Genomic DNA, 26,746 nt, shown 5'->3' with positions numbered 1-26,746 from the left:
ATCCTCAACATGTAACCTACCTGTAGTTGTTTCACCAGGGGACTTTTCTTCCTCTGTGGCTTGGTGGGTGTGTACAGTCCAATGCTAAATTGACCAACATTAGCATAAGGGTTGTCAATAACCCGTCCCTTCCTTTTGATTCGCTCGGGTGGAGTAGCAGCAGAAGGACGGGGAATTTCTGTAGCTTCTACAGGTAGATGGGAAGAGTCCTGGAGGATGATCATGGAGCGGGCTTTCTTCTGTCTCTCTAAATGTGTGGCCTGCCGATGAGCAGCCTCGTAAGGCAGGTCCAAGGAGGAGGGCTTGAAGCTGGAGCGTCCCCCAGGTTCATGGCCCTGACTCTGGGTCCTAGATGGAGGAGGAGGGGGACAGAAGGCTGGGGGAGGACCAGTGTCTAGGTAGTAGGTGGGTGGAGGAGGAGGTGCTGTTTGTGGAGGTGGAGGGATGGGATGGGGCTGTGAGTGGTCTCGGAGGCTGTCTGTCATAGAGGAACTGCGGGGAAATCTGTGCTCCCCTGCAAGGGCTGACAGCTGATCCTCCTCAGTGGCACCTGATGAGGGAGGGAAGAGCACAGATCTTCTGGTGACCGGGAGTAAACTCATGAAATAGGACCATTTTATACCAGCCTAGCAGTTCCACAGCTGCTTGCTGAAAAATATACTGCAATGCATCCATCTGTAAATCTGTTAACTCACACATTTAATAATGTATCATGTGTCTCAAACCCAGCCATACAATATTTTAATAAAACTTGTAACGCTTACTATTTTTTGACTTATTTAACAATTAGTTTAACATTCGTTTAATGAGTGTACTTGAGAACAGGAAAATGTTTAATAATAAAGAGTATTATAATTTATTTTTTATTTTTTTTTTTTTAAAAAGGTTTGTGTATAAACATATCCCCTCCATTTTTTTTTTTTTTTAAATTAAAAACACATATTTACTTTTTTTAAAAATATGTTTTAATTTTTTTAACAATTTTTAAATTTTTTTTTATGTGTTTTTTGTCAACAGCAACTTTTTTTTTTTTTTTTTTTTTTTTTTTTTTTTCTTGATTGATGAGGATGCAGCTTCATCTTCAGTATTTTCTATTTGTTGTCCTGCTGTCTAAATGCTATTGTGGGTGTAGTGATGCAATTTTACAAAAAAAAGAATAAAGCTTCTTTAACTTCTATTCTCTACATATCAATATATTACCTATAAGCATACTGCAAATAAGATACACTATCATTCACCTTATTTGAATATGTACAGGATGGGTGATTGTTTTACCAAATGACTTGGTCCTGGACATCCCCTTTGGTAGTGGTATGTGACCTCTCTCAATGCCTGGGTGAAGACCTCCATGTAGAGTCATCCCTTGTCTCTCAAACAGTGACTGCAGCACAACCATACAGATAACACACAGTTATAATGCATTTAAAGATTCATTAAAAACTCCTAAAAAAACTTGTATACAGAATATCAACAACAAAGTAGCACAGTGCTGTGTAGCCCAGGTGTTTTTGAGTATGTTATTTGTCAGATTGAGTTTTATGTATGCCAGCATAGTGGCATATGCTGTCTGCCACTGTGCTGTGTGTAGGTGCACTCACACTGATCTCTGCTGGTGTTATTCTCCTGCTGGTAGGCCTTTGTTTGACAGTAGCTGCTCTGTAATCTGCCTCTGGGGGCTGAGAACGCAAGATAGACTCCTGGGATGCCAACATCTCATCTAGTCTCTCTGTTGAGAAGGAAATTAGCCACAACTAAATACTGACACATAAGACCAGGGGAACATTGTGTCATCATTTCTGACATTGCTAACAAAGTCGAGAATACAAATTGTGATTAAATAGGCATTTCCAAAATGTAGCTTTACAGTACTGCTCTATGGTATTGTACAACATTACTGTACTATCGCAATACTCGTTCAATGTGTTTCCTTGATGACCACTAGGGAGTGAGCACTAAGAATGGAAAGAGACAGAGAAAGAGAGAAAAAAAGACAAAAGGTGGAGAAAGAGAGAGTCCACATTTTTCAAGTGTTCTGCTCTTCAGCTCTAAATCAACACTGCTTTAATTGACAAAGCAGTGATAAATCATCTTTATGACGTTCAGAGAGGTGTCAATTTCTTGCCTCAGACTCACCTCCTCTTCTCCTCCGAGCAGAAGCTTGGTGGGAAAAAGATAGCGTCAGCAGAGGAGGGGAAATGACAAGAACAAGCCAACAGAAGTGACTATTCTAAAAGTTAGGAGACACACCGAGTTTTAATGACAAAGGGAAAGCATAAATGTGACAGAAAAGAAAGACAGGAGTTTGCATGCCAGCTATCTGGCACTCACCTAGTTCCTCCAGCTCAGCGGTCATGGACTTAGAGCGCAGTGTCAGGGTGGTGCTGGGAGCTCTCTTGGGTGGTGGGGGAGCTGTGGAGAAAAGGCATGGTGTTGAGGATGAAGTTGAGGGGGATGAAGATCCTTTGGATTTGCGGCTGAGTGCTCTCATGGCATCCCCCAGACGGCCAGCCCATCCCGTCTTCACTGCTTTGATCTGGTCAAAAGATGAACTGGACGGCTCCCACTTAACCAGAACCTTGTTCAGGCTACGGTTGGAGCCCGACTTCTTCATGTTTTGCTCTTTGTTGGTCCGATGGCTTGTTTATCTGTCTCCAAGACATTCAGTTTTCTAGTCTTTGTGCTGCAAGAATTTCTCTCTGTTGAGGAGCCCAGAGCCAGCAAATGAGACAGTCCAGTCTGTAACATCCCTAGTTTTCTGAATCCTCCAATTACACACAGAACAACAGACTTTGTCTGCCACAATAGGCAGAATGAGTAAAATAAGTGTGGCAAGCAGAGGGAGAAAGTCGTCCATCTTACTTTTTATATGCTGCCTGTCTGAAATTTAGCAGGTGTGTATCAGACAGAGATGCGCTGACACAATGGCTTACACACACATGCATATCCTCCCCCTTGCGGGACCACATGCAGATACACAGAGAAAACTCCCTGAGGAAGGACATAATGACATGTGGGCTGATAGACGAAAAAATGACAGTGAATTCAACAGCTAAGAAAAATGATGCGCTGCAGACTATATACACCAAAGCTCATGGGAGCCTCTCAATCCTACTACTGGGCTGATATCGTCCCACTCAAAGCGGTAAAACAGATCGAACTAATAAAAGCTTCAAAATGCAAATGACAGAGTTACAGGTTTCAATAAAAGGCTTTAAATCAGGTTACAAGAAACACTGTAATTAACCAAATAAAAAATAAGGTGGTCATGTATTTAAGCATGTTAAGTCTGCAGTAACAGCATAATGCCATGCAGTCGGACAGAGATCCTAAAGTCACATATAGCAGCAGTCTCTACATGCTTTAACAAACCCAAGTTTCCTTTCAGTACCCCACAATACAACTAGATCAGCTCACTCTCTCCGAAAACGGCCAGCTAGCATTCAGTGCACCACTGTAGAGCGATAGATCTCTAAATCCCACAGATTCCCTCGTGCCTTACTAGAGTCTAACTCTCCTGCTGCTGTCAGCAGATGCAGATATAGTGTAAATATGCCATCCTGGGTACAGTCCATATCAAACTTCAAATCTTCATTTCTTCACCAGTCTGCACATTCTGGTACAGTAGCAGGGAGCAGAGGAGAAGGAGGACGGAGAACGAGAGAGGAACAGAGACAGAGTCAGAGGGAGAGAGAAATGCTTTTGCTGTAATGTAATGCTTAATTCAAACATGCAGTGTAGTCACCATGGCAACGGTGGCAGTAGTGAGGCCCTGCATAGTGCAGAGAATGTGTGTTTTGTGTGTGAGTGCGTGTGAGAGCATGCGTCTGTGCGTTTTTGCAAAGGTGCGGCACAGTATGAGCAGTGCAGAAGGCGAGGGTGTTCAACACAGCTTAGGATGTAAAAAAAGAAGACATTTTGGAGAAGTTTGAAACAGAAGCGAAGAATCCCCGTTCTCGGCTCTGAAACACTTAACATGCTCTATCTTATCTATAGCTGTTTGTACCGTCTGTGTCTCAGCACTGGAATCAGTCCATCCAGCTTTTCTTTGATTTACAATAAAGGAATCTTAACATCCATTGTCTTTTTAGTCTACCTCACTACTTCTATCTCCTGCCATATATCTGTGGTCTTAGCAGCTTACACACAGGGAGAGATAAACAAGCTTTAATGGAGGCGACAATGACTTGGGAACACAAAAAGACACGAATAAATGGACATGAACCACTAAGGCAAAGGCACTATAAATAAATGCAATTATGCCTACATATTGTCATGTAGTTGCAATACATCTACCATGATGGTGCTATATTACACAAATGCCTTAAAGGTGCACTATGAGTTCCTGCATGATTTCAGCGCGATTTCATTTTTGTCTCAAATCGTAGGCATCTCCCCTTGATGAGCTAGCTGCCTGCCCCCTGAATACACTGTGAAAAAGCCCGGTCTCGGGAGACAACACAGGGGTTGTAAACGTCAAACAAACACTATGCACAGGCTGTGCACCAAAATACAACAAACCACTCCAGCCAATCACCGACAAGATGGTTGGGGGAGGGGGTGGGGGTTAGTGACATTTAGTCAGTTAGTCATGACAGTTACGGAAACATGGGGGTAGGGGCGAGCTTGCTCTATTTTGTTTGGAATTTACTTGGAACGTCAACAGAAGTGACCATGCAGGAACTTATAGTGCACCTTTAAAGTTGTAGTCCGTAAGATTTGATTTAGGGTTAGGGTTGTTTCTAGCGGCAGCTTTGGCAGTAAGATGTAATTGCTGGCATGCCTCTGGGACCTTATCTCTCAGAGTTCCTTTCAAAAACAAACAGTGTTGACTGAATGACATTGTTAGATTGCTGCGCGATGCCTTCACATGCTCCAGTCCAGTACATATAGCAGTTTAGTCTAAGATGAGCTAAGAGCTAATACATCGATGAAGAAGCCAGCCGTGTTGGGACATGTGCAGCCTTCTCTCATTTAGACTGGAAACAAGAGGAAACAGCTAGCCTGGCTCTGTCGAAAGATAACAAAATCTGCCTACCATCACCTCGAAAGCACATTAATTAACACATTCTTGTTTGTTTAATTCATACAAAACCAAAGTGTAAAAATGACAAATCTCCCTTTTAAGAGGCTCTGCTGGTTGGCTGACAACCTCTCAGAGCAATTTAATAGTCTGGCACATAATCCCCAGTAAAACAGCAAATTGTAATTCTTACACCCTTAATTTTGTATAGATTAAACAAACAAGATATAATGTGTTTAGTGAGCTTTAGCGATTCTGGTGTGCGGGTATTGTTCTTTCTTGAGAGTGGGTCACTCACAGTTTCCCTGTTTCTAGTCTTTTTGCTGGGTTCAGAGCTCCAAAAAAAGGTACTAAGTTGACCTTCATTTAAAAAAATGTTTTTCCAAAATATGTTAAATTGTACATACTGGAATTAGGCATATCAAATAAAGATACAACTTAACATAGCTAGAAGATTGATGGCAAATGTCTAGAGAAGGGGGTATTTTTTTTTTTAAGATAATTTCTTTGGGCTTTTCCACCATTAATGGACAGGACAGCTAAATGAGAAAGACATGCAGGAAATTGTCACAGGTCAAACTCGAACCCTGGACTTCTACATCAAGGAATAAACCTCTATGTATATGTGTGCCTGCTCTACCAAGTGAGCTAACCCAGCCACAGAAAACAGTGTATTTAAAAGAGACAAGCATAAGGAAATATACACTACACATATGAAGACAACAGGGGTGAGAGAGAGAGAGAGAGAGAGAGAGAGAGAGAGAGATCAAGAGAGACCATAAGGCTTCGAGTAGTTGAGTAGTTGATTTACTGTCCCAATGAAACTAGGTCAAACACATTCATCACTGTCTCTGTATCTCTATAATTGCAAAGGAGGTACACACACCACTCTACCACACACACGCACGCACGCACACACACACACACACACACGCACGCACGCACGCACGCACGCACGCACGCACGCAATTTGCAGTGTACACAGTCCTTAGGTCATAGTGCCAGGACTGCGTGGGAGCTGAGTAATGGCGAGCTGTGGTTGACATGGAAACCACATGAATATACAGCAGGGAAACGTGGCAGTAATCACCTTAACAACAGAAAACACACATATCTTACCAAGTCATCTGTACATGAAACAACTTACATGTCTCCATTGTATTACAGTTATAAAATTCATTATCAAATTCATTATCAAATTCATTATCAAATAACTGAGACATCCTATGACAATATACTTTAATTAAGCTGCGACTATATAATTAGTGGAACAAGTTATATTTAAATAATTTTTCATACTAACTGATATGTTTAATAATAGTTACAAAAGCACATATGTGAAGCAGAATTCCCTGTGATACATAATACAGGTACAGGCATTTTTGTGACATTTCGATGTTAATTACATTATAGATATTACCTTTTCTACATGTGAATTGCAATATTTAATCTGTGGAAAAGTGAATTTAACATAGAGGAGATTATCCTCTGGTCTTTACCTTTCTTGCGAACGACTTCCTCGGACTCAGGTTTGCGTGTGACAGACACCACCTTCATCAGCAGCCTGTTGCCCCCTTGCCGGATCAAGGACACCACCTGCTTATGGCCCACTTTCACTACATTCACCCCGTTTACCTAAGACAAAACACACAAAAGGCAGAATGAGACATGTTGACATCAGAGTAAACTTGTTTTGTGTTTTTACAATTCTGCTGACATTAAAGGTCCTATGACATGCTGCTTTTTGGATGCTTTTATATAGGCCTTAGTGGTCCCCTAATACTGTATCTGAAGTCTCTTTCCCGAAATTCAGCCTCGGTGCAGAATTACAGCCGCTACGAGCCACTCCCACAATGAGCTTTCCTTAGGACGTGCCATTTCTGTGTCTGTAGCTTTAAATACTATTGAGGAGGAGAGAAGGGGGAGAAGGTGGAGGGTGGGGGTGTGGCCTTGACCAACTGCCATGCTTCACTCGTTTCCAAGCCATGATGTCTCTCTCTTTCTCATGGGTGGGCCAAATTCTCTGGGCGGACAAATCAGAGACAGGGGAGGGAACCTTTCCCCTTATGACGTCATAAAGGGAAGATTCCAGATTGGCTCATCTGAGCTTTCATTTTCTCAAAGGCAGAGCGGGATACCCAGGGCTTGGTTTACACCTATTGGCATTTCTAGCCACTGGGGGACCATAGGCAGGCTGGGGGAACTCATATTAATGTTAAAAAACCTCATAAAGTGAAATGTTCATGCCATGGGACCTTTAAAGCACCATATTTACTAAATTCTGGTCAATTCATAAATGTATGTAAGAATACTTTACATTACAAATTTTACACTCAAATTACTTTCGGCAAATCCTGTCTATTCTTTACTGGGCCGTATCCCATTCATTTGAACAAAAAAAGAATATATAACTTACTATATTAGGTGCAAATATTCCTAACATTTCTACAAACCCTCTTGGTAGGCACAGGAAGAACTATGCATCATATTCACAAATGCACCATAGATCTGTACAGAACCCTGCAGGTGTTACTTTTTCTTCTCTGTTCAAGGTCAATACAAGTGTGTTCAGTAATGAGATAGGTACAGATGAAGAGGAAGCGAATGAAGAGCTATACTTAATTACCTCAATGAGGAAGTCTCCTGTCCTCAGACCAGCCCTCCAGGCCACTCCCTCCACGTCCACAGACTCCAGGTACTGAAGGGCAGGGAACGCTGGGGTGGGGGTGAACTCTTCAATGGGCGTCTCGGCTAAGAAGAAACAGAGAAAACCCCCGCAAATAACAGTTAATGGAAAGCTATAGCTTCCTTTGATTCTTTTTTACTTTTTTATCCAACAAGATTGCCAATGACCACAACAAGATCACAAACATAAAATGTACTACATGCTGCTAATTAATATTTGGAAAATGTTAGCTGCTGGTTTGAATCTGCTCTAATGTAATTTCCTTAGAGGCAATAACAAATTTTTCAAAACGTCCGTTTTAGCTTTATTAAAATTATTCATTAATACATTTGCACTGTGTTTAGTTCTATTTCTTGACTACAGAAGTCTATATTAGGCAGGGATCCTAGTAGCCCTGAGTGCATGTACTGCTGTTGCATCGGACACTGTTATTGATACATACAGTATAGTTACATACAATCATGCTCACACACTTGAAAAACTGTATGCATGTCTCAACAAAATAAACACACACGCACACACATACAGTACACAAGCACAGTTTGTTAAGTGAGTGGGCCAACACAAACTCCATTTAATCTTGGAACAAATCAAACTAAATCACTGACACATGAGAGTTCTCAAAGGACCACTAAGTGAACTGCAGTGTGTTGTTTGTGTATGTGTGAGTGTGTGTTTAAGGGTACTGGGGAGTAAAAGACAGAGTGAGTAAAAGAGTGTAGGGTGAGCCAAGATCCGTGGTAGTGAGTGATGGAGCAGTAAAGCACACTCAGACTCCCGGCAAGGTGCCTGAGAGGGGTTGCCATGGTAACCAGCCTGAACGGGGAGCTGGCACGTGCATGAGTAAAATGATTTTGTGGTGATGGAGATGAGTGGAGAGGCGGTATCGGTTGAAATGCGCATGGTATGAAAGTGCTTTGCGTGAAAATATTTTGAGAGGATAATGGACGGGAAGGATATGAAGGAGGTAGAGGAGAGCAGAGATGAGCAACAACAAGGACAGACAGAGCAAAGATGAGAGAAATAAGAGGTGGAGGGGAGAGAGGAGTGTGTCTCTACTAAAGCTGAACGCCATGTGTGGGGAACAGATGGGACAGCCAGCCGACAGCTCAGCCAAGGATGACGCCACCAATGGGGCAACACATGCTCACACACTGTACACACACACACACACACACACACACACACACACACATACACACACACAAACACACACATATACACACACACAAACAAACACACACACACACACACACACACACACATTGCATTTGAGTGTTGACCAAAGTTGGTCGTGTTGTTGACTCACACAGTAACAAAACAGACTGAGCCGTACTCAGTGACTCTGATCAACAATTTATTCGTCACATCAAAACTCCCACACTTTGAAAACAGGTAGGTAGTGAATGTGAATGTTTTGGCAAAGTGTGTGTGTGTGTGTGTGTGTGTGTGTGTGTGTGTGTATCTCACCTTTGGCTCCCCGGAGGACAAAGCCAAAGCCCTCATTTTCTTTCTTCTGTAAAACAGCATTCTTCTCCTCTATGATATAGTCACTGTGAAGAAGAGAGCAGAGGGAGAGCAAGTATGAATCCAACACCATTATCACTCATACAAAGAGAGAGGGGCGAGAGGGAGGGCAGGAGAGTAAAGTACTTCCTATCCTATTAACCAATCAAGTTAAAAGCCAAGCAAGCAACCTCAGGATTCCAAGGTGTTTTACTAATATTTTGAGCATCTAAAGGCAGGGCCCTGATAGCACAGATAAACTTAACTCCACTTCCATCTATCACTCACACACACACACGCACAGAGAGTGAGAAAGTGAGCAGGCGAGTGAGAGAGTCCTTGTGACTGAAGTATCTTTGGGATAAAACCTAAGAGTGAATCAATCTTCTGGCTGATCCCTCAGATGAGACTGCAGCTGAGGAGGGTGTGGAGGGCTTCTGTTAAAGAAACCAACAGAGCCAACTGAGATGCAATATTATCCTCTGACTAATGACAGAGGGAATAGGAGGCAAAAGTAAGTGAGCACTTTATCACTGCCTGATTTTCCTGAGCGTTGAGGGTTGGAGGCTGTGAGATGGCATTAACCTGTGCCGCTGTGCACACACTGAAATGTATTTTTTTTCAAGCCACGCATCAGTGTCCAAAGCCTGTGAGTCAAAACCAAAGCAGAGTTAGTATGGCAATCTTTAGCAGCAATGCGAATATTAGCATGATGGCTGGATGTGTGTGTTAGTGTGTTAGTGGATTTCAGACCACCGTATTTCTCATCAAGCTGACTGCCTGAGAATGTTCAGGTAAGAGATTGGTATGAGTTGTAATGGTTTTTAATTTAAGTCTAATGCAGAACAGTAAAATCATATTTTTAATGTAAAATAAAATATTAGAAAGGTGGCCTGAATATGCTCCACCAAAGGTTTAGATGACTATAACCCAATATTTCTTAGCTTAGCTTCCCGTCCTTTCACACCACACTTTGACTGAGGGGCCTGCTGCCAGTGTACAGCCTGAACACCCTGACAAAAGCCAGGATTGTTGTAGAATATTGTTATTTCAGCATTACCATCCCACCTCAGAGCTGAGGCGGATGTAGAGGGCTAGTGTTCAGGTTGCAACTCAGTAGGCGGCTGCAGTTTCCATTAGCTTAGTTACACTCCACTCAGACTTACCAAGGGAACACAGAGTTCCTGCTGCTGGAGCCAGGAGACCCGTAACAAACCTTTCTGCAGGAGGGAGGTCAAAGGTTTGATTTCATAAAAAGCTATCTATCCACTTTTGGCCAATTATTATGCACAGAAAAAAACTGTGTTAGGCATCATTAAGATGCTTTGTTTCAGTCCAAACCCTTTTATCCACTACACTTTCATCCCTGCTCAATGGCCCAAAATGCTGCATTAATGCAATACGCTTGCTGTCCTCGTTCCGAATCTCTATTTGCCTACATAACTCAATAATGAAAAAACTGTGTAAGACTTTAAAATGGTAAATGATTTCTCAAAATAAACCTGTCATTTGACATTAGTGATTCTAATATTCCTCAGACTGCACTTCAGATATCCATCTAAGAAATTGTACAATGTAACTCAATAAGGTTCTGTCCTAGCTGGGCCTTTTGCTGGCTTGTGCAACTGGTATTTTATCCAGACATTCATATGTTGCATCTGCCCCTTAAAACCTCTTATAGGTGCAACCGGCTATGGTTTTGTAAAGTTTCTATGTCTTCAGTTGTCAACTAAACTGTATACAGTTAAAGGTCCTACCTGCCATTCCAAAACAAAAATATATGAATGTAGACTATCACAAGCTAGTGTGACTGTGTAATTCTACAAACCTGGAGCTATGGTAACAGAGATGACATTTAATCCCACTTAAACCTAGAATGCAAGAACTTGACATTTAATAAAAGGCTGAGAAAGAGGGTGGAAACAATGCTCACTCAGACTTGCGCTGTGTCTCAAACTGACACACTATGGCATCAAAGCTGGAATTTGCATCATAACAAAACCACACATAGCTTGATACTCCAATCTCAGATAACAAATCTGATTTAGAAGAGAGGGAGTCCAACACTCTCTACACAATAAATGTCAGCTTAAGACAGGGACTGCAAATAATAATGGAAAGACATGGACTAAGAGTAAAAATAAAATAACATAAAAATAAATAAAACATCCAGCAAATCATAGAAAGCACAAAACCATGCATGTGACCATGTGAGAATAGAGTATATATTATGCATGTGTGTGCACAGTGCACATACAGACAAAAGCAAAATGTTAAACAGGGTTATGCAATACAATTTCATGTGCATTTACAATAGAACTAAGTGCACTATCAGCCTTGTGCCTTGAGATGGCAGCAGCTCCATAGCACTCCAACAGCTTCTCACATGGACTTCATTACCCCTCTTCAAGCAAGGAACCACTCTGTGATATGGCCAATATAGTTTGTGCAGTACAGTATACACTAATACACATTACCTGTACCCTGCAGTAGCATGCTAGTTCAAGGAAAGATGCTGTACCTGTATGAAGTGAAGTTGTCGTAGGATCCCACAGTGTAGTGTCTGAACAGCCTCTTAGTGCGGTCCTCCCGAGTCTCTGCAAAACAGATTCAATGCCTTTTTTTAATTTGGATTGAAATATTGTATTTAGGTTTAACAATAAATTACTCATCTGTTTTTGTATGTATAAGTACACCTGTACACCTGCTTTTGGTATTATGTACAGTAACTTCAAGAGAGAAGATATTTAAACTGTGGAGAAAAAACCCCTCCTCAATCCACAAAAATCCCAAAATGTCAAGGCTCTTTCCGCCCCGGCTCTTTGCATGCTAGAATAAAAATGTCAGCAAAAATGTAATTCAATTCAGCACAGAGAGGAATTAAGCAACTACAGAGAAGCAATTATCATTAAAATGCTTCATTTATCATAACCTACCAGAGTATAATTGTTCCATGGTAATGTTTTGTTTTTGAAACAGTAAGATAATTGCATAAATCATATTTAAAGTCTTTCTTTTAAAGCAGGCAAATGCACTAGAATGGGAACCGTGTTGAGCTCAATTAATATAGTGTATGTGTGTGTGGTTCCTGTCAGCATGTGGGTGGATTTATCCTATGGGAGTGCTGATAGAGATCGATGCCCTCTCCCCATCCCAATAATACACACTGCACCTCCACTAAACAGCAATCTGCTGACTACACACCCCAATAACCTTTCAGGCCACACAGAAACTCTTAATTGGGCAACGCTGTGAGAGTGAGGGGCGTCATGGAGGTGATGTGAGACACATGGCATGAAGCCACGAGTCTGGCTTGTAACCCTGGTCACATGTCCCCCCACCGGCTTCTCTGTTTCCTGTCACTTTTACTGTCTGCTATCTAATAAAGGCAATATATCAAGCTGTTTGAGCTATCCTGTAAATGTGTGTATGAGAAAGAGACATGTAAATAGCTTAAAAGGGAAAGAGATCAAAGTAAGTAAGCAGACTTAAAGCGGCTAGTATCTTCAGATCCACTTTAGCCTGTCCATCTGACTGTGTGTGAGTGACAGACTGTCAGCTGAGAACAACTTGAAGCTCTGATAACGGTGTCCACCAGAAGGGCAAAAACAATAGGATTAAGCAGTCTGCTCCAAAACTCCACCATATTTCATTATTCTCTGCTCTTCCTCTCTTATCTGCCTTTACCTGTCCTGTGTTCTTCATTCTCCAAGAGCACAGCTGTATGAATCCCAATCTCATTGATTCTTACACATTCATTTGTTTCAGCATAGTTTGCAAATGTTTAGACTTTCTCTTCCCTCACTACACATTCCCCACTCACAGGAACAGGCCATTTTAATAGAAGCACCCCATATTACAAAACAAAGCTCTGCCTATTTGCCAACAAGGCCCATCTCTCCCTGAGCAAGAACCACAGTCAACTCGTTGTAGAGTCACCTCCATGGTCACTGGCTGTGACGTGACGTATGTGTTTTACTTGTGGCTTAGTTGAAAGGAAAAGTTTCCCACAAAAGATTTTTCATGGGCAAAAACAACTTTTTGTGTCTCAAACTATTTTTGGTGGTGTCTTTTTGATATTTTCATAGATTATCAGCCACAATCAGACATTGATTATTTCATTATTTCATTAATTTGCAGTGCAGCCAGAAACAAAATTGACAGCTATTTGCGACTGAATGTCAACATCAAACGTCACATTTTGGGTTCAGTCCAAAAAAAGCATGTGATTCTTTCTAGAGTCATAATTTTGCTGCAGTGATCAATAATACAGGGAGAAATTAATCTTGAAAAAGCAAAAGAGACACCAGTTCATACAAGGGACACATGTATACTGAAACCTCTTTCACTGCCTTGCTCTTACTATGCGATCAATTACTGCTCTCTCCACCCACACAAACAACCCACAATGAAATGCAACAAGTTTATGTCTGTTCTCTGAGGGTGGACAAAAGTAATTCTGAGGAATGTGTCAGAACAAATTGCCAAATCCACTGGACAACCTTTAGTTGTTCATCTGAATTGTCTAGACAGTGTTTCCTCAGCATATATCCCTGTGGATGTAGATATCTTCTTTCTGGCTACCACTTCCCTGGACTGGGTTTATAGGTGTGTTGGAAAACTGCTGAGGTAATGATGTTACAGCAACAATGTAAGCAGCAGATAAGTGGTGTCACCATCTCTTCCCTCCAATCAGACCCTGTTTCTTTAGCCTTATCTGCTGCCAAAAGGAAGCCCAGTTAATTGTTTTAGATTTGCTCTGACATCTCACAACCTGGATGACTAAGATGACACATAGATGTAAAATGTGTAAAATTATAAACTAAAGGTGGAAAAGGCAATTTGAGGGAAAGTGGGTACATGAAAATGAATGCTATTTCCTAAAAAAAACTATGAAAAAAAACACATGAATATTGATCAAGAGTGTGAACATCAAAGATAGAGATTTGTAATTAAGAATGAAGCTGAGTGGGTGTTTTTGTGAGGTTTTTGGTTATCAGAGGAGGGAAGGCAGAACAAAGAGGTGAGGTGAGAGCTGGTCGGTATTTTGTCTGGCTTAGAAGGTTACTCTACGTCCATTCTTGAGAGGAGAGACCTGGCATTTTGTTAGCACTGGTTGTCAAAGGGAGGAACTGATGAAAAAATAGGTGATATTTGGAGAGAAAGTTTTAGATGAGTCAGCAATGTCTTCTCCTGCACATTTAGAGTCTGTGTTTTACAGCCCTCCTTACTCTCACACACATTTTAACAATTTACACATGCACACACACACACACACACACACACACTTATTCAGCCTCACACATCATCAAAAAGCCCTCACTTAAAAAAAGGACAAAAGAAAAAGAAAATCAGCCAAATGCTGGATAAGTTTGGGAGTGAGTGTGAATGTGCACACTGACACTGTTATATGGTATATGCATTTGTGTATGTACAGTATGTGTGAGTGTGTGTGTGCATGGATGCAGAGTGTGAAATGCAGCTCATTCATCACAGTTGTCATCTATTTTGTACAGCCCAGGAGCATCTAAAGGCAGGGCACTGATAGCACAGATAACCTAAACTCCACTTCCATCTATCACACACACACACACACACACACACACACACACACACACACACACACACACACACACACACACACACACACACACACACACACACACACACACACACACACACACACACATGCTTACTATTATTATTATTATTATTATTACAGTTTTTTCCAACTGCTTACACACGTTTTCAAAACTATGTCTCCTTTTTTCAAAACTCTACACACAATTCCTAAAACTGCACACACAAAATGCAAAATGAAAATGAAACACTGCATTCAAAATACCATAAACACATGTCAAAATGAAGCATTTGCATAAAATCAACACTTTTTTCATAATAGTAAATTTTTGGATATACCATGTACACACTGTTGTTCTAAATCTAAAGCTCTTTTGTCTTTCATAGGCCTATTTACAATGTTCTAGAGTGAAAGTAATCTGCTGAGAGTGGTTGAAAAGTGCACTGTAAAAAAACAATGTAGTGTTACAGTAAAACAGAAAATATTTATTGGGAAAAACATTACATTTGTAAGAATAGCACGGTGTTGTATACAGTAGCATGAAACAAGAAAACAAAAGTACAAAATATGTAAACCAAAGGTATCATTTTTAGAATAGAGAATGTGTGTGTGTGTGTGTGTGTGTGTGTACGTGTGTGTGTGTTTGTGCGTGCTTGTGTGTCGGGACGGGGGGGAGGGAAATGTATGCACTTTGTGCAAAACAAAGTCTGATTGCTTTGTAATGCTGAAATAGTCATGAGATAGTTGCATGCAGTATACGCCACTGTAAAGCTACTCAAGATGGGCTTCTCTCATTGGTCAATCCGTGGTTGATCACATGATGAATAAGTGTGGCCCTGATCTCATCAGAGATGGCTCTCCTTCCTCTTCTTCCCTCCTCCTCCTCCTCCTCCTCCTCATTGTTGTCCCCTGTCTCTCCCTCCTACTCTCCTTGCTCTCTGTCTATTGTTGGCATCCATTGTTCAAAACAGGTAATCTATACTAAGCAGTGATTGGTTAGTGTTCAGTTATGACATAACATGTTTGCAAATGTGAGGAGTGTGTGTGTGCCCTGGTAAATAAGTGTAACATTTTGATTGGTTGTGTTTAGAAAAGGAAAGCAAGTCACTTCCTGTTAGATTTTTGTGTCTTAGGTAGAGATTTGGGGGGGGGGTTTTTTATTAGAGTCCAATGCAATGGAACTCATTTCCATTACATATTAAAGACATAAGATTCGCTGCTCCATTGATTGCTTACTTCATCCTTCAAGTTCATTAAGTCTAAACCTTCATTAACCTTTATTCTTTTTAATCTTTTTTTGACAAGTAGTCAAATACTTTCTGCAATTATATTGTGTGTTTTTTGCACTGAATCAAGCTCAAGTCATAGTCACTTAAATGTGTAGTAGTGCACACCCTACTCTAAAAATGGAATAGGTCTGTACGCTTGCAGACAGACACTTCTCTTCTGTCTTTACTACATTTGCCCTTATGCTGAATCACATTGCAAGTTTCTCACATTTAGACAAGGGGGCTATTTTTAGGTTATCCTACAAGATACCATTTTAACATTACATAGAGCCATCTGTTTGCCCTCTATTGTTGTCATATGATGACGTCAGAACAGTGCAGAAAGTTGTGTGGACAGGGAGTGACTTACCCCAGTACAGGTCATGCCATGTGGAGTTTGGATGCTCTGCCTTCACAACCGTTACCACCCCGTCTATCCTGCTACACAGCACAGGCAGATCTGACACCAAGACTGGACAACAGTCCATTTTTTGACAAGGAGGTCGCCCCTCCTGCCACTGGTCCGTCTCCCAGCTTGAATCACTGAGAAGAGCTGGGCCTGGCCTCCCTCTCATTCTTGCCTAGAGACGATTAAAAGCACTCCTGAAACGCCCATTTTGTGCAATTCAAAATTCCTCAGCAACCTTTTTTTCTGTAAAAGGCCTCCCCGATTTCTTCGTTTTGAGAGTGAAATAAGACTTCCTCGACGAGTAGCAATGAAAACAGTGTGTCGGTGTCTCTGGCCTTAATGTCCCATTTTATTTCAGCCTCCAGCCAATAACTCCAGCATATATTTCACATCTCTGCTTCACTGCTGTCTTTCTTTTTCCTCCTCCCCTCTCTCAGAATTGGTTGGTTTGTTGAAGAGCCTTCAGAGAGCTCGTTGTTACCGTGTAAGTGTCGAAGGCAGAGACCAACGGCTATAAATACCTCTGCTCTGTCAAAGTGGAAGCCTTGAATAATTCAGTCAAATTCAGACAACAAGAAACAACTACTGTACAAGCTCTACACACACTGTGACAGCTCATCACAACATGCCTTTCAGTCAAGGTCAAGACAAGCAGTGATGCACTCAGACAAACACAGACACACAAACGCATATTCCAGAAATGAGAAGGGAAGCATGAGAGTACGAGTGTTCAGTACAGGAACAAATTTATCTGTAACATTGAATCCGCAAGCTGAACTGAGTGTACTGAATCTTCAATGTCACTGCTTGAATCAGAAGCATTATGCATTGGAACTTCCCTCACTGGTGACTGAAAGCATCAGCCATATGATATAAAGTATGCTACATCCTGATTAAGAGCTTCCTAAAAGATGGCGAAAGTGAACATTGTGGGGGTTTGAGTGGTTCCTCCCATCTCTCCTTTCTCTCCCCCGTCATTTCCTGTATCCTCTCTACTGTACACTTGGAAATAAATGCTGCGTTCATGCCACCTTGGAATAACAGGCACCGCCCCCCTGGTTACGTTGTTTTTCCGACTGGCAGCGTTCACATGGTCGGGATGCGCGTTCTTCTTCTTCTGTTATATTGGCATTTGGCATAACAACTTTTTGCATGACTACCACCAACGGTTGGCCGTAGCCTAGAGCATCAGGTGTGTGAAAACATGGAGGCCACAATAACAAAATATTTTCTGCTGTTTTGTTATGCGAGCATCCAAACAGTGTTTGTTTGTGTTATCTGCAGGATAACGAACGGGAAAAGACACGGATAGTGCGTTGTTTTTTTATACATAGGCCTATTTATGAATAATTTTAAACATGTTATGTCAACAACAAATGTTATGTCTGTGCATGTTTCTTGGCAGAGGCATTTGTCCACAATAAACAGTTTATTGTTATTGAAATATGTTCAGTGAACCAAAGTCGCCTCCATCAAACGTCAGTTGTCAACAACACGTCACCAACTGGGAAACTCGGTTATCAAAATCCAGCCCAAGTTTCCCACCTCTGATTCCCACAGGAAGTTACGTGAATGGTGACGTTTTCACTCGGAAAAACGTTTTTCCGATGTCCATGAACGCACGGAAAGCAGGCCTGTAGCGATGCGTCGATGATGTCGACGTGTCAACGTCAAAATTTCTTGGACGTCAAATTTTTGCGTCGACGCTTCGGCACAGCTCGCCACCATAGACAGTATATAACGTGGGAGACCAAAACATTGCAGAATGGAGAACGAAACAGCAACCTCCTCACATAATTCCCAACAAAGCCCTGCAAAAAGCCCCAATAAAATAAAAAGTCCTAAAAAACAGCTTGCCCTAAATCATCGAAGGTATGGGAATACTTCAAATTTAGTCCCAAACGTAAAAGGTGTCGTTATTTGCGCTCTTTGCCAAATGGAGTTGGCATACCACACCAGCACAACAGCAATGTGGGAGCATCTGAAACGGAGGCACCCCATTGTCACTCGTGAAGGAGACAATAACGTAATAACGTTGGCTAAATTAATTTCATGTTTGCGTAGTGTGTTGTGTTGCTTGAGCTCTGCGCACTTCGGTGGTGCTAGCTAACTATCATAGCTCTCCGTGCAGTTTGTTCGTGCTAGGCTGGTGCTAGGTTAGTAGCTAACGTTAACGTTAGCTAGCTACTGGCACCTAGACAGCTGTGTTTAGCTAACGTTAGTTATCATCTAATGTTGGCTTGAATCGTAGCTAGCGTACGGCTGCAGAACACAGCTATCTATAGTAGCTAACGTTAGCTACTAACCTAGCACGGACCAACTGCACAGAGAGCTAAGATGCGTTGGTTAGCCTTGCACCACCAAAATGTCTATACTGCACGGTATTTTTTTGCACTACAACTTATTAATTTTTTAGAGTTATGAGAGAGTTATGTTTGTACTGTAAAAGAGTAAACAGGCTGGCCTTTCATTTTGTATAGATTTTTTGCTGTGCAAAACTGTTTAATAAAGTATATTAAGATTTCTTTTGGTACTTATGTGATACATTATGGTTTTTATTAATCCAGCAACAGAAAAATAAACGTTAGATTAATCGTCCAATTAATCGTTAGATTAGTCGACTAATCGATAAAATAATCGCCCGATTAATCGTTTAATAAATAATCGTTTACCCCCAGCCCTAAAATAAAGGCAAAAAAGAGACAACAAAAGCAACAGAAACAATCATGTTGAAAGTTGGTGGCTATTGAGCTATTAAACTTTACAGTAAGCACTGCTTATATAGACGGATGAAATAAACGTGGTAGTGGCCACACACTCCACCCATAAAAGTATATAATCAAGGATCTTTTATCAACATTGGCTTGAAAATTGCATCTAGCTCATGAGGTATAAATTATGTGTACATTCAACTTGCAGTTACCAGCAGCTACCGTGCCGTGTGCAAATCTTTGCTCCAATGCTTATGTTGGCCCAATATTGCGATCAACAGAAGAAAACTTATTATTTTATTATTCAAATACAAAAAGAGATTCGTAATTTCCATCTTCCAATTCTAGGAGTATGGGGGACTAATAACTTCACACACCAGATGGTTTGTTACACAGAACCATCTGAGAAGCCGTCATTGAAAACTGTTTGGGAAAGGGAAGGTACAAAAAAAATATCTGGCAGGTGATTGGATGAACCATCTGTCTATCAGGTTCACCATTGTTGTTTTGAACGAATGGTCGTGACTGTCACACACACCTGAACCACGCCCGTAGCTGTCACTGCTGTGTGTGATATGTGATCCCGCGACTCTCGTGTGATCTTGTGAGGTCGCGAGAATCCAGCTGCCGTGCAAGGTAAGGGGACTAATGCTAAGAAAGAGATGGAGGAAGTGAGAGTAAAAAATGGAGAAAGAAAAAAAAAAAACGGGGTGCCTTGGTGTAAAGGTAGGCATGTGATTAGTCACGCCCAGTCAGAGGGATGCTTTACAGCTCTGCAAGTTGCTCTGTGTGTTGCCACATTTTCTAGACATGACGCCCACAACAGTGAAACACAGTAGTTGTCAAGTCATGGCATTGAAAGAGTTTATGTAAACAAAATTATTCGATCACCTGCGTCAGATTACGCATAAGAACGAGTACTAGAGGTGAATATGGTGTGTAAGATTAGCCATGACACTGTGAAACAGACTTGACTTTCAGAGGGAAATACTGTAACCTGCCGATGTGTGTACATGGTTGTTTATTTGTGTGTGTGTGTGTGTGTGTGTGTGTATGTGTGTGTGTGTGCAGATGACCTGTCATCAAATACCGCCCCTGTCAAATGTGATATGTCTCTGCTCCACTGTGAGACCTGCTTCAGCTTTGATTCATTGTTCAAATAGCATCACCATCTATTATGATTTGATATGGATCTGTCCTCTAGAGAGAGAGAAAGAGAGCGAGAGAGATGGCATAACACACTCGACTGACTTCTGATGAAAAGTACAGATAGTGGCCATCACTCTACAGCGAACAAACAAACACAACACACAACACACACACACACCTTGAGATGTGCAACTATGAGACACTTGATGTGTTTTTTTTTACAGGGGTAAATGGCAGAACTCCTTCTGACCTGCCAGTCTTTAACACTGACTCAGCTAACTTTAATACCAAAGATGTCTTCCAACCTGTGGTTTCTACTCATTCTCTCTCTTTTTTTTCTCTCTCTCTTTCTCTCTCTCTCTCTCTCTCTCTCTTTCTAATAAGATGGATTAGTTGGTTATGCTAATCTATGTGCTGACTCCACACAGAGTATAGACAATAACTGAGGTGTGTGCATGTGCATAAGCATACACGTGTAAAAAAAAAAGCCTGTCCATTTCTGTGGTGTCAGCATTTGCATACTCACTCTGCATTTTACAGGTTGCCACTAGAGAGTTTCTGACTGAACTCACTATCTACGTGATTTGCAATCTGGGCTGGTACGGACAAATTTACAGCACCATGAGAGGACGTAACTGAGAGTAGTTTGTCATTGAAAGGTAAATTCTTTTTAGTTAGTTATTTTTATTAGCTTGCTCAGTTTAACCTTTGAGAACACTAAAACTACAGACTGAATAAATCTGAACATTAAGACATAAAATGTAGAATTGCTGCTATTATTAATCACAGCAAAAGATGGACAAGGTGACCGTGAGAACACCAGGGGGCTTGATAAGGGATAAGGACACACTGGAGGATCAAAGCAATATAGTTTTTTGTACTCAATTGAGTAGTCTATTTGTTTTCTATTATTTTCTGCCACGATCACAGATTTGGTCTTTAGCTTTCTGGTTTTCATGATTTTGGATAACACTGTACATGTATGGAGACAGACACATATTAATTAAGTAGGCTCCCTTTTAAATTATGGTCTCAGTCTCACATAAAGGTATGTATATATGTATGTATGTACTGTATGTATGTATGTATGCACTGCATTTTGCCTTATACATATGTATGCAACATTTATCGTGTTTTGAAATCACTATAATTCTACAATATTCCTGTTTTACTGCAAATGTTTTCAAAACTAAAATAAAGAAATAAAGCTGACATGAGCTCCAACTATCCATTTTAATAACTGAATGATGCATCAAAACACCTGGCTTCATACATATAATTGCTGATCAATGACCACCACCACCAAATGAAAAAAATGCACCACCCACCACTACAGTATTCACTCATTAACTATTGAGTTTGAGCTAAGGAAAAATAATCTTGCAATTCACATCACATGCCTTATTTGACAATAACTCTTTCCTCTTACTAGCATCCACATGTGGCTCCCTGTCCCCATGGACTACAGGAACATCTCTTTGTCCTGATGTTCCAAGAGTACTCATCTCCCTAACTGACTCATAAATTATGAAGTTAATTTATCTTTCTTTATATAATCAAGCCTTTGTATTTGGATCTCAATTGTATAGTATGTTGACACATGTGTAGAGAGTTGTCACTTGTTTCCCATAGGGGTTTTGCTTTAGCCTGAAAACAGAATGGCTTTCTAATTAGGAAGCTGATCTGAATGTAGCTATTACAACACATTACTATTACACTGTATTTGCAATATAATGTAATACTAATCTATAGCAAGAATGTCTCTGACTGATGCTGATATTTTAGTAATATACAGTTGGCTTGTGTTGTATTTGCAATTGCACCATTGAAATAGAGCCCTCAGCATTTGTCTTTTAAGGTGACAATGCCCGTTAAGATGTTCAAAAGAATGATATCGCAACTTATCTTGAAATAGTTTCTACCATTGTCTTTAAACAGGCTTAGATGATAACTGGAATTCATACAATTTTAGTAGCAATAACTATTGACCTTGCACCTTGCACAAAAAGCCCACACAGACCCCCGATTATTGGGGAAACTATGCTGATAGTTCCACAGTTTTGACCAGATGACTCCTCACCAATCCAATGCACCATATCTCTAGCTATCTATCTTTTACCTCTTTCTACCACCCTACCCTCCAACTTGCTCTGCCCATGTCAGTCTCAGCTGCCGCAGCAACGCTGATGTTTAAGCATTCTAGGGGAGTGCAGACACACTCCAAAACTTCTTAATGGGTAGGCTAAAAATAGCTCAGGCTGGATCTGACTGGGCTGATTCATGCGGCTGTGAGTCATTCAACTGTGCCGCGGTGTAAGGAGAGCAAGGGAATACAGTGAGCACAAAGACAAAAGAAATAAAAGTTTTCATGCCTGTTTAGATATCGAACCTCGAAAATCAAGCATTGTCCCACCACAGAGAAAATGTGCATTGTTATGCTGTAGGTGTGTGTGTGTGTGTGTGTGTGTGTGTGTGTGTGTGTGTGTGTGTGTAGAGGGCCTGAAGGACATTCAAGACTGCAGGGCAACCTAAGAAAAATTAAGGCTGATATAATGGAAACTGGGGCTAGTAAAAATGCATTGCTGTTTCATTTACCATTTGGCAGAGTGAGTCTTTGTATTTGGCTGTAGCACACCCATTTCTTAATGGGGGATAGTAGGATGGGGTGGGGTCTTTTGGCTGGAGAGCTGTAAGATCTAACAGATTGTGGCCAAGAGATTAACAGTACCATTGCTGAAAATGACTGGCCCACAGCAATTTGGTAGCATCATTAGAAAGGGAAGAGCAGTTCTTACTCACATCATTATCCCCTCCATTACCACGGGTAAACATCTACTATTAACCCCCACATACAGGCTAGCAGCATGTGTGTGTTAAGAGGGAGTGGGGGTGTTAGCAGGATGGGTGAAGATATTCAGGCATAGCCTACAGATTTAACAACTGTTCAGCTTTTTAAAAAATTATGCTGGACTCTCAGTAGTTTGGAGAGCACAGTTGTTACAGTACAATGACTTATAATAACACATGGATACCGCACACCTCCGCAACAAAAACACAAGCTCATCACCCCTTTTTTGCTCTTGTCCGCCAGTCCAGACTTATCTCATGAAGTGGCGTATGTATGATATGCCAATTTGTATGCCATTATTGGCGTGTTATCAAGACACATACTCGCTTTTTAGCGTGTTTATCAACGCCGTTTGGCCTCCATTGACTTACATTACCTTGCAATTGCGTGTGAATTGACACCGTAGCGAGTAGTATGAAAGGGTTAAAATCTGCATAGGGAGGGTTGGTCGGGGTGGAGGATGAGTAAAACACAGGACTTTCACCCAGGAGAGAGGGGATCCTTTCCACGTTTGTTCTTTTCCTAAACCCAACCGGTTCTTCTTTTCCTAAACCCAACCCATGTGTGACGTTTCCTACCCAACTGCAGCCTCGCGATAACACGTTGCCTCACGATAACACGTTGCCTCACGATAACACGCCACGTGGCAAAGTGGCGTGTATGTTTACTCTGTGACGTTGCAGACTGCCGTCCGTTGTATACAGTGTAGACATACACGCAGATAGCTCAAAATGCGTACAGATAACACGCTGGAAAGTGGCGTGTATGTTTACGCAAAGTCATGATGTCATGTTGCAGACCAGTCGCTCATGCCAACCTCTTTCCTATTTTTCTCCTTTTTTCCCCCTTTGACATCTACACTTCGCCTTTGTCTTTCCTCCCTTTCTCTGTCCCCTCGAGCAACAAGATTAACTGTTGGCTGCAGGTAGCCCTGGCCATGTTAAGAGACAGAATAGCAGTGTGGTGACAGATAACAGCCAAGACAGTCAGTGATGGTTTAAACTGTGCCTCTTTCACGTGGTCACCTGCTTCCTTTCTCTTTCCTTCTCTGTCTCTTTATTTCTTGCTAGCTGCCTTGACCCATCCCCAACTGAAACAGTTTTTCCATCACCACATTTTTTGGTCTTTCCCCTGTCTCTATCATTGCTCTTTCAAACCTGGCAGAGAGGAGTGAAAAGAGATGGAGGCAGATATGGTAAAAAGGGATAGCACTTTCTAAGTCATGACTCATAGGTGATGTACAGTGGCAAAGAGAGAGAGAGAGAGAGAGAGAGAGAGAGAGAGAGAGAGAGAGAGAGCGAGCGAAAGAAAGAGAGAGCAGTTGTACTTGGGCTACTTAATTGTAGACAGGGCTGTCTTTCCTGCTTCACTAGGCTGAGACATATTGCCCTAACTGTCAGTGACGCCTCAACAGTTGCCTTCAGATAAACAACTCTGTGCGTGTTTTAGTGTGGCCAGGTGTGTGTTATTCTGCTGTTGTATCACTATTCATGAATCTAAGGATGATGAATTAAAATGATTGATTTGATGATTTGAAATGCCTCAGTAGGTTCAGAAATTAGCATGTCATTAAATGATATATGAAATATATTTTGCTGTGTAATATACTTTCATTTTCATCACTAAACACAATTAATAATCAAATTTCCTTTATCTACAAGTAGCTCTTCTAGACTTTGGAATGAATGGATACAATTCAGATTATACTGTCATGTTTGGTGTATCGGTGAGCAGCCGTTCCATTGCGGTAATTGTGTATGGGGGAAAAAGGCTTTTGGGGCCACTGTGCATCATGTAAAACTGTAATACTACTGTTTCTGGGCTTGGTTTAAAGTGTGAGTAAAACAGCAGTTAGACCATCTTTATCTTTACTTAATGTGACATGTGTCCGATTTGTACGGCATATGTGGGTGAAGTTTAGTGATGAGGGATTTAAATCAAATATTTGTCTTCTGATTGGATCAATTAAAGTTGACGTGGTTCGGCAAAAAAACAGAGCGATACTGAGCTGTAAAGAGAAACATGGCTGTGCAGGACTGTTGGCCTCCACCCACACCTCCCTCAACTGTGTTAGTACATCAGGAGGCGGAGGATAAGAGAGAAATTAATAAATTAGACCTCAACAACATTCTTTGGAAATCTAAACAAAGCTTTTTCCAATTCACATCCAAACACAGACCTCCTCCTATGATTATCTCTGCAAGCTACTACAAACCCAAGAGATAATGGCCACGTGTTTTTTTTTTTTATGATGGTGTGTTTTTAATCTGATTGGATCCATTTATGAATAAGCCTCGAGTTTAAGATGAGTCATCAAAACTATTGTAATGTTTTCCAGGAAGAGAAAAAATACTTTAACACAACACACCCACTGTGTATTTAATAAGCTCGGTGTTTGTGATGGTAAACGATCAGCCTTTTATCAACTAGTGAGAATGACTGTATGGTGATGATTAAAAACTAAACAAAGCATCCCTGTTCAATATCAAAGAAAAACAACAATTCCTAGAGTCAGAGAGGAAGGACAGGGGAGGCATAAGACACTTTTAATCGCTGAGAAATAGGTATCCGAGGGTTCTGAGTTTTTCAGGATTTATGAGTGAGTGGGGCTCAATTTCAGGCCCATCTCCCTCCCTCCCTCCCTCCCTCCCTCCATCCCTCCCTCCCTCCCTCCCTCCCTCTCCTCGTTCTTTTCCTCTCTGAAAGACATGCTCTGGCATCTCCACTTTGCTGTCCTTTAGAGGATGCTCCACCATCCGTCTCCCTCGCTATCTGGCCCTTTCTTTCCCACCTTCCCCTATCATTCTCTCACAATGCATTTAAATGGGGTATTTAGAGATTCCGGCCTTTTTCATCTCTTCACACATACTCTAAGGTAACCTCAATCCCTCAACAACCCTTTGAAAAGGGAAAATGTCCCAATTGCTCCAGAAATAGGTCCAATGAGATGATGCATGATAACCCCACAAGGAATAGGGAGATATTTATGACAAACTTGTACTTGGCACATTTCCAATATATGTACTTGATGCAGCATCTCGCTAAACTTTTTCACACAATGACCAGATGTTTTTTCATGATGCTGCACATTGTTTCCCCTGAGACCACAGCAAACAAAATGTGCCATCTGCTAATGAAATGACTAAATGGGGATGTGGTCACATTAATCTGATGTACTCGTAGTTATTTACAAAGGGTTCCATTTAAATCTGTCACAGGAGGAGGGGTGGCAGATTTGTCATAGTCAGCATATTTACAGTATGTAATAATATAATTCATACAACATAGTTCTTTGAAAGAGGCTAGCCTTTAAACATATTTACAGTGTGAATACCATTTAACAGGGACTGCAAGACTAGGCCTGTTTTGTGAGATAGAGTATTTTTTTCAATTTTTATTCTTTTCTTGGTTTTGTACATCAGAGAACTGCTCAAAAGTCACAATTATAACATCAGGGGCTAATGCCAAATTTTGGTGATTTTTGTTGTTTGTAATCTTAAGCACGATTGATTTCTTCACTTATATGAAACATCTAAAACTCAAGCTCAGGCACGTTCTCAGGTGACTG

The 26,746-nt window shown here is 41.1% G+C and overlaps 1 protein-coding gene across 1 annotated transcript in view; it reads right to left on the bottom strand.

Moving 5' to 3' along the window:
• shank3a (SH3 and multiple ankyrin repeat domains 3a) overlaps positions 1-26,746 on the bottom strand; it is a 196,371-nt gene that overhangs the window by 13,742 nt on the left and 155,883 nt on the right. Inside the window, 10 exon segments of the mRNA XM_039807776.1 lie at positions 21-550; positions 1,276-1,381; positions 1,599-1,726; positions 2,134-2,157; positions 2,329-2,409; positions 6,520-6,655; positions 7,647-7,771; positions 9,177-9,259; positions 10,379-10,432; positions 11,734-11,809. Coding sequence (XP_039663710.1) covers positions 21-550; positions 1,276-1,381; positions 1,599-1,726; positions 2,134-2,157; positions 2,329-2,409; positions 6,520-6,655; positions 7,647-7,771; positions 9,177-9,259; positions 10,379-10,432; positions 11,734-11,809 — 1,343 coding nt within the window.

The sequence above is a fragment of the Perca fluviatilis genome, chromosome 8 (assembly GCF_010015445.1).
Source record: "Perca fluviatilis chromosome 8, GENO_Pfluv_1.0, whole genome shotgun sequence".
Taxonomy (NCBI): Eukaryota; Metazoa; Chordata; class Actinopteri; order Perciformes; family Percidae; genus Perca; species Perca fluviatilis.
The sequence above is the reverse complement of the archived record's forward strand: the minus strand, read 5'-3'. Positions and strand labels throughout refer to the sequence as shown.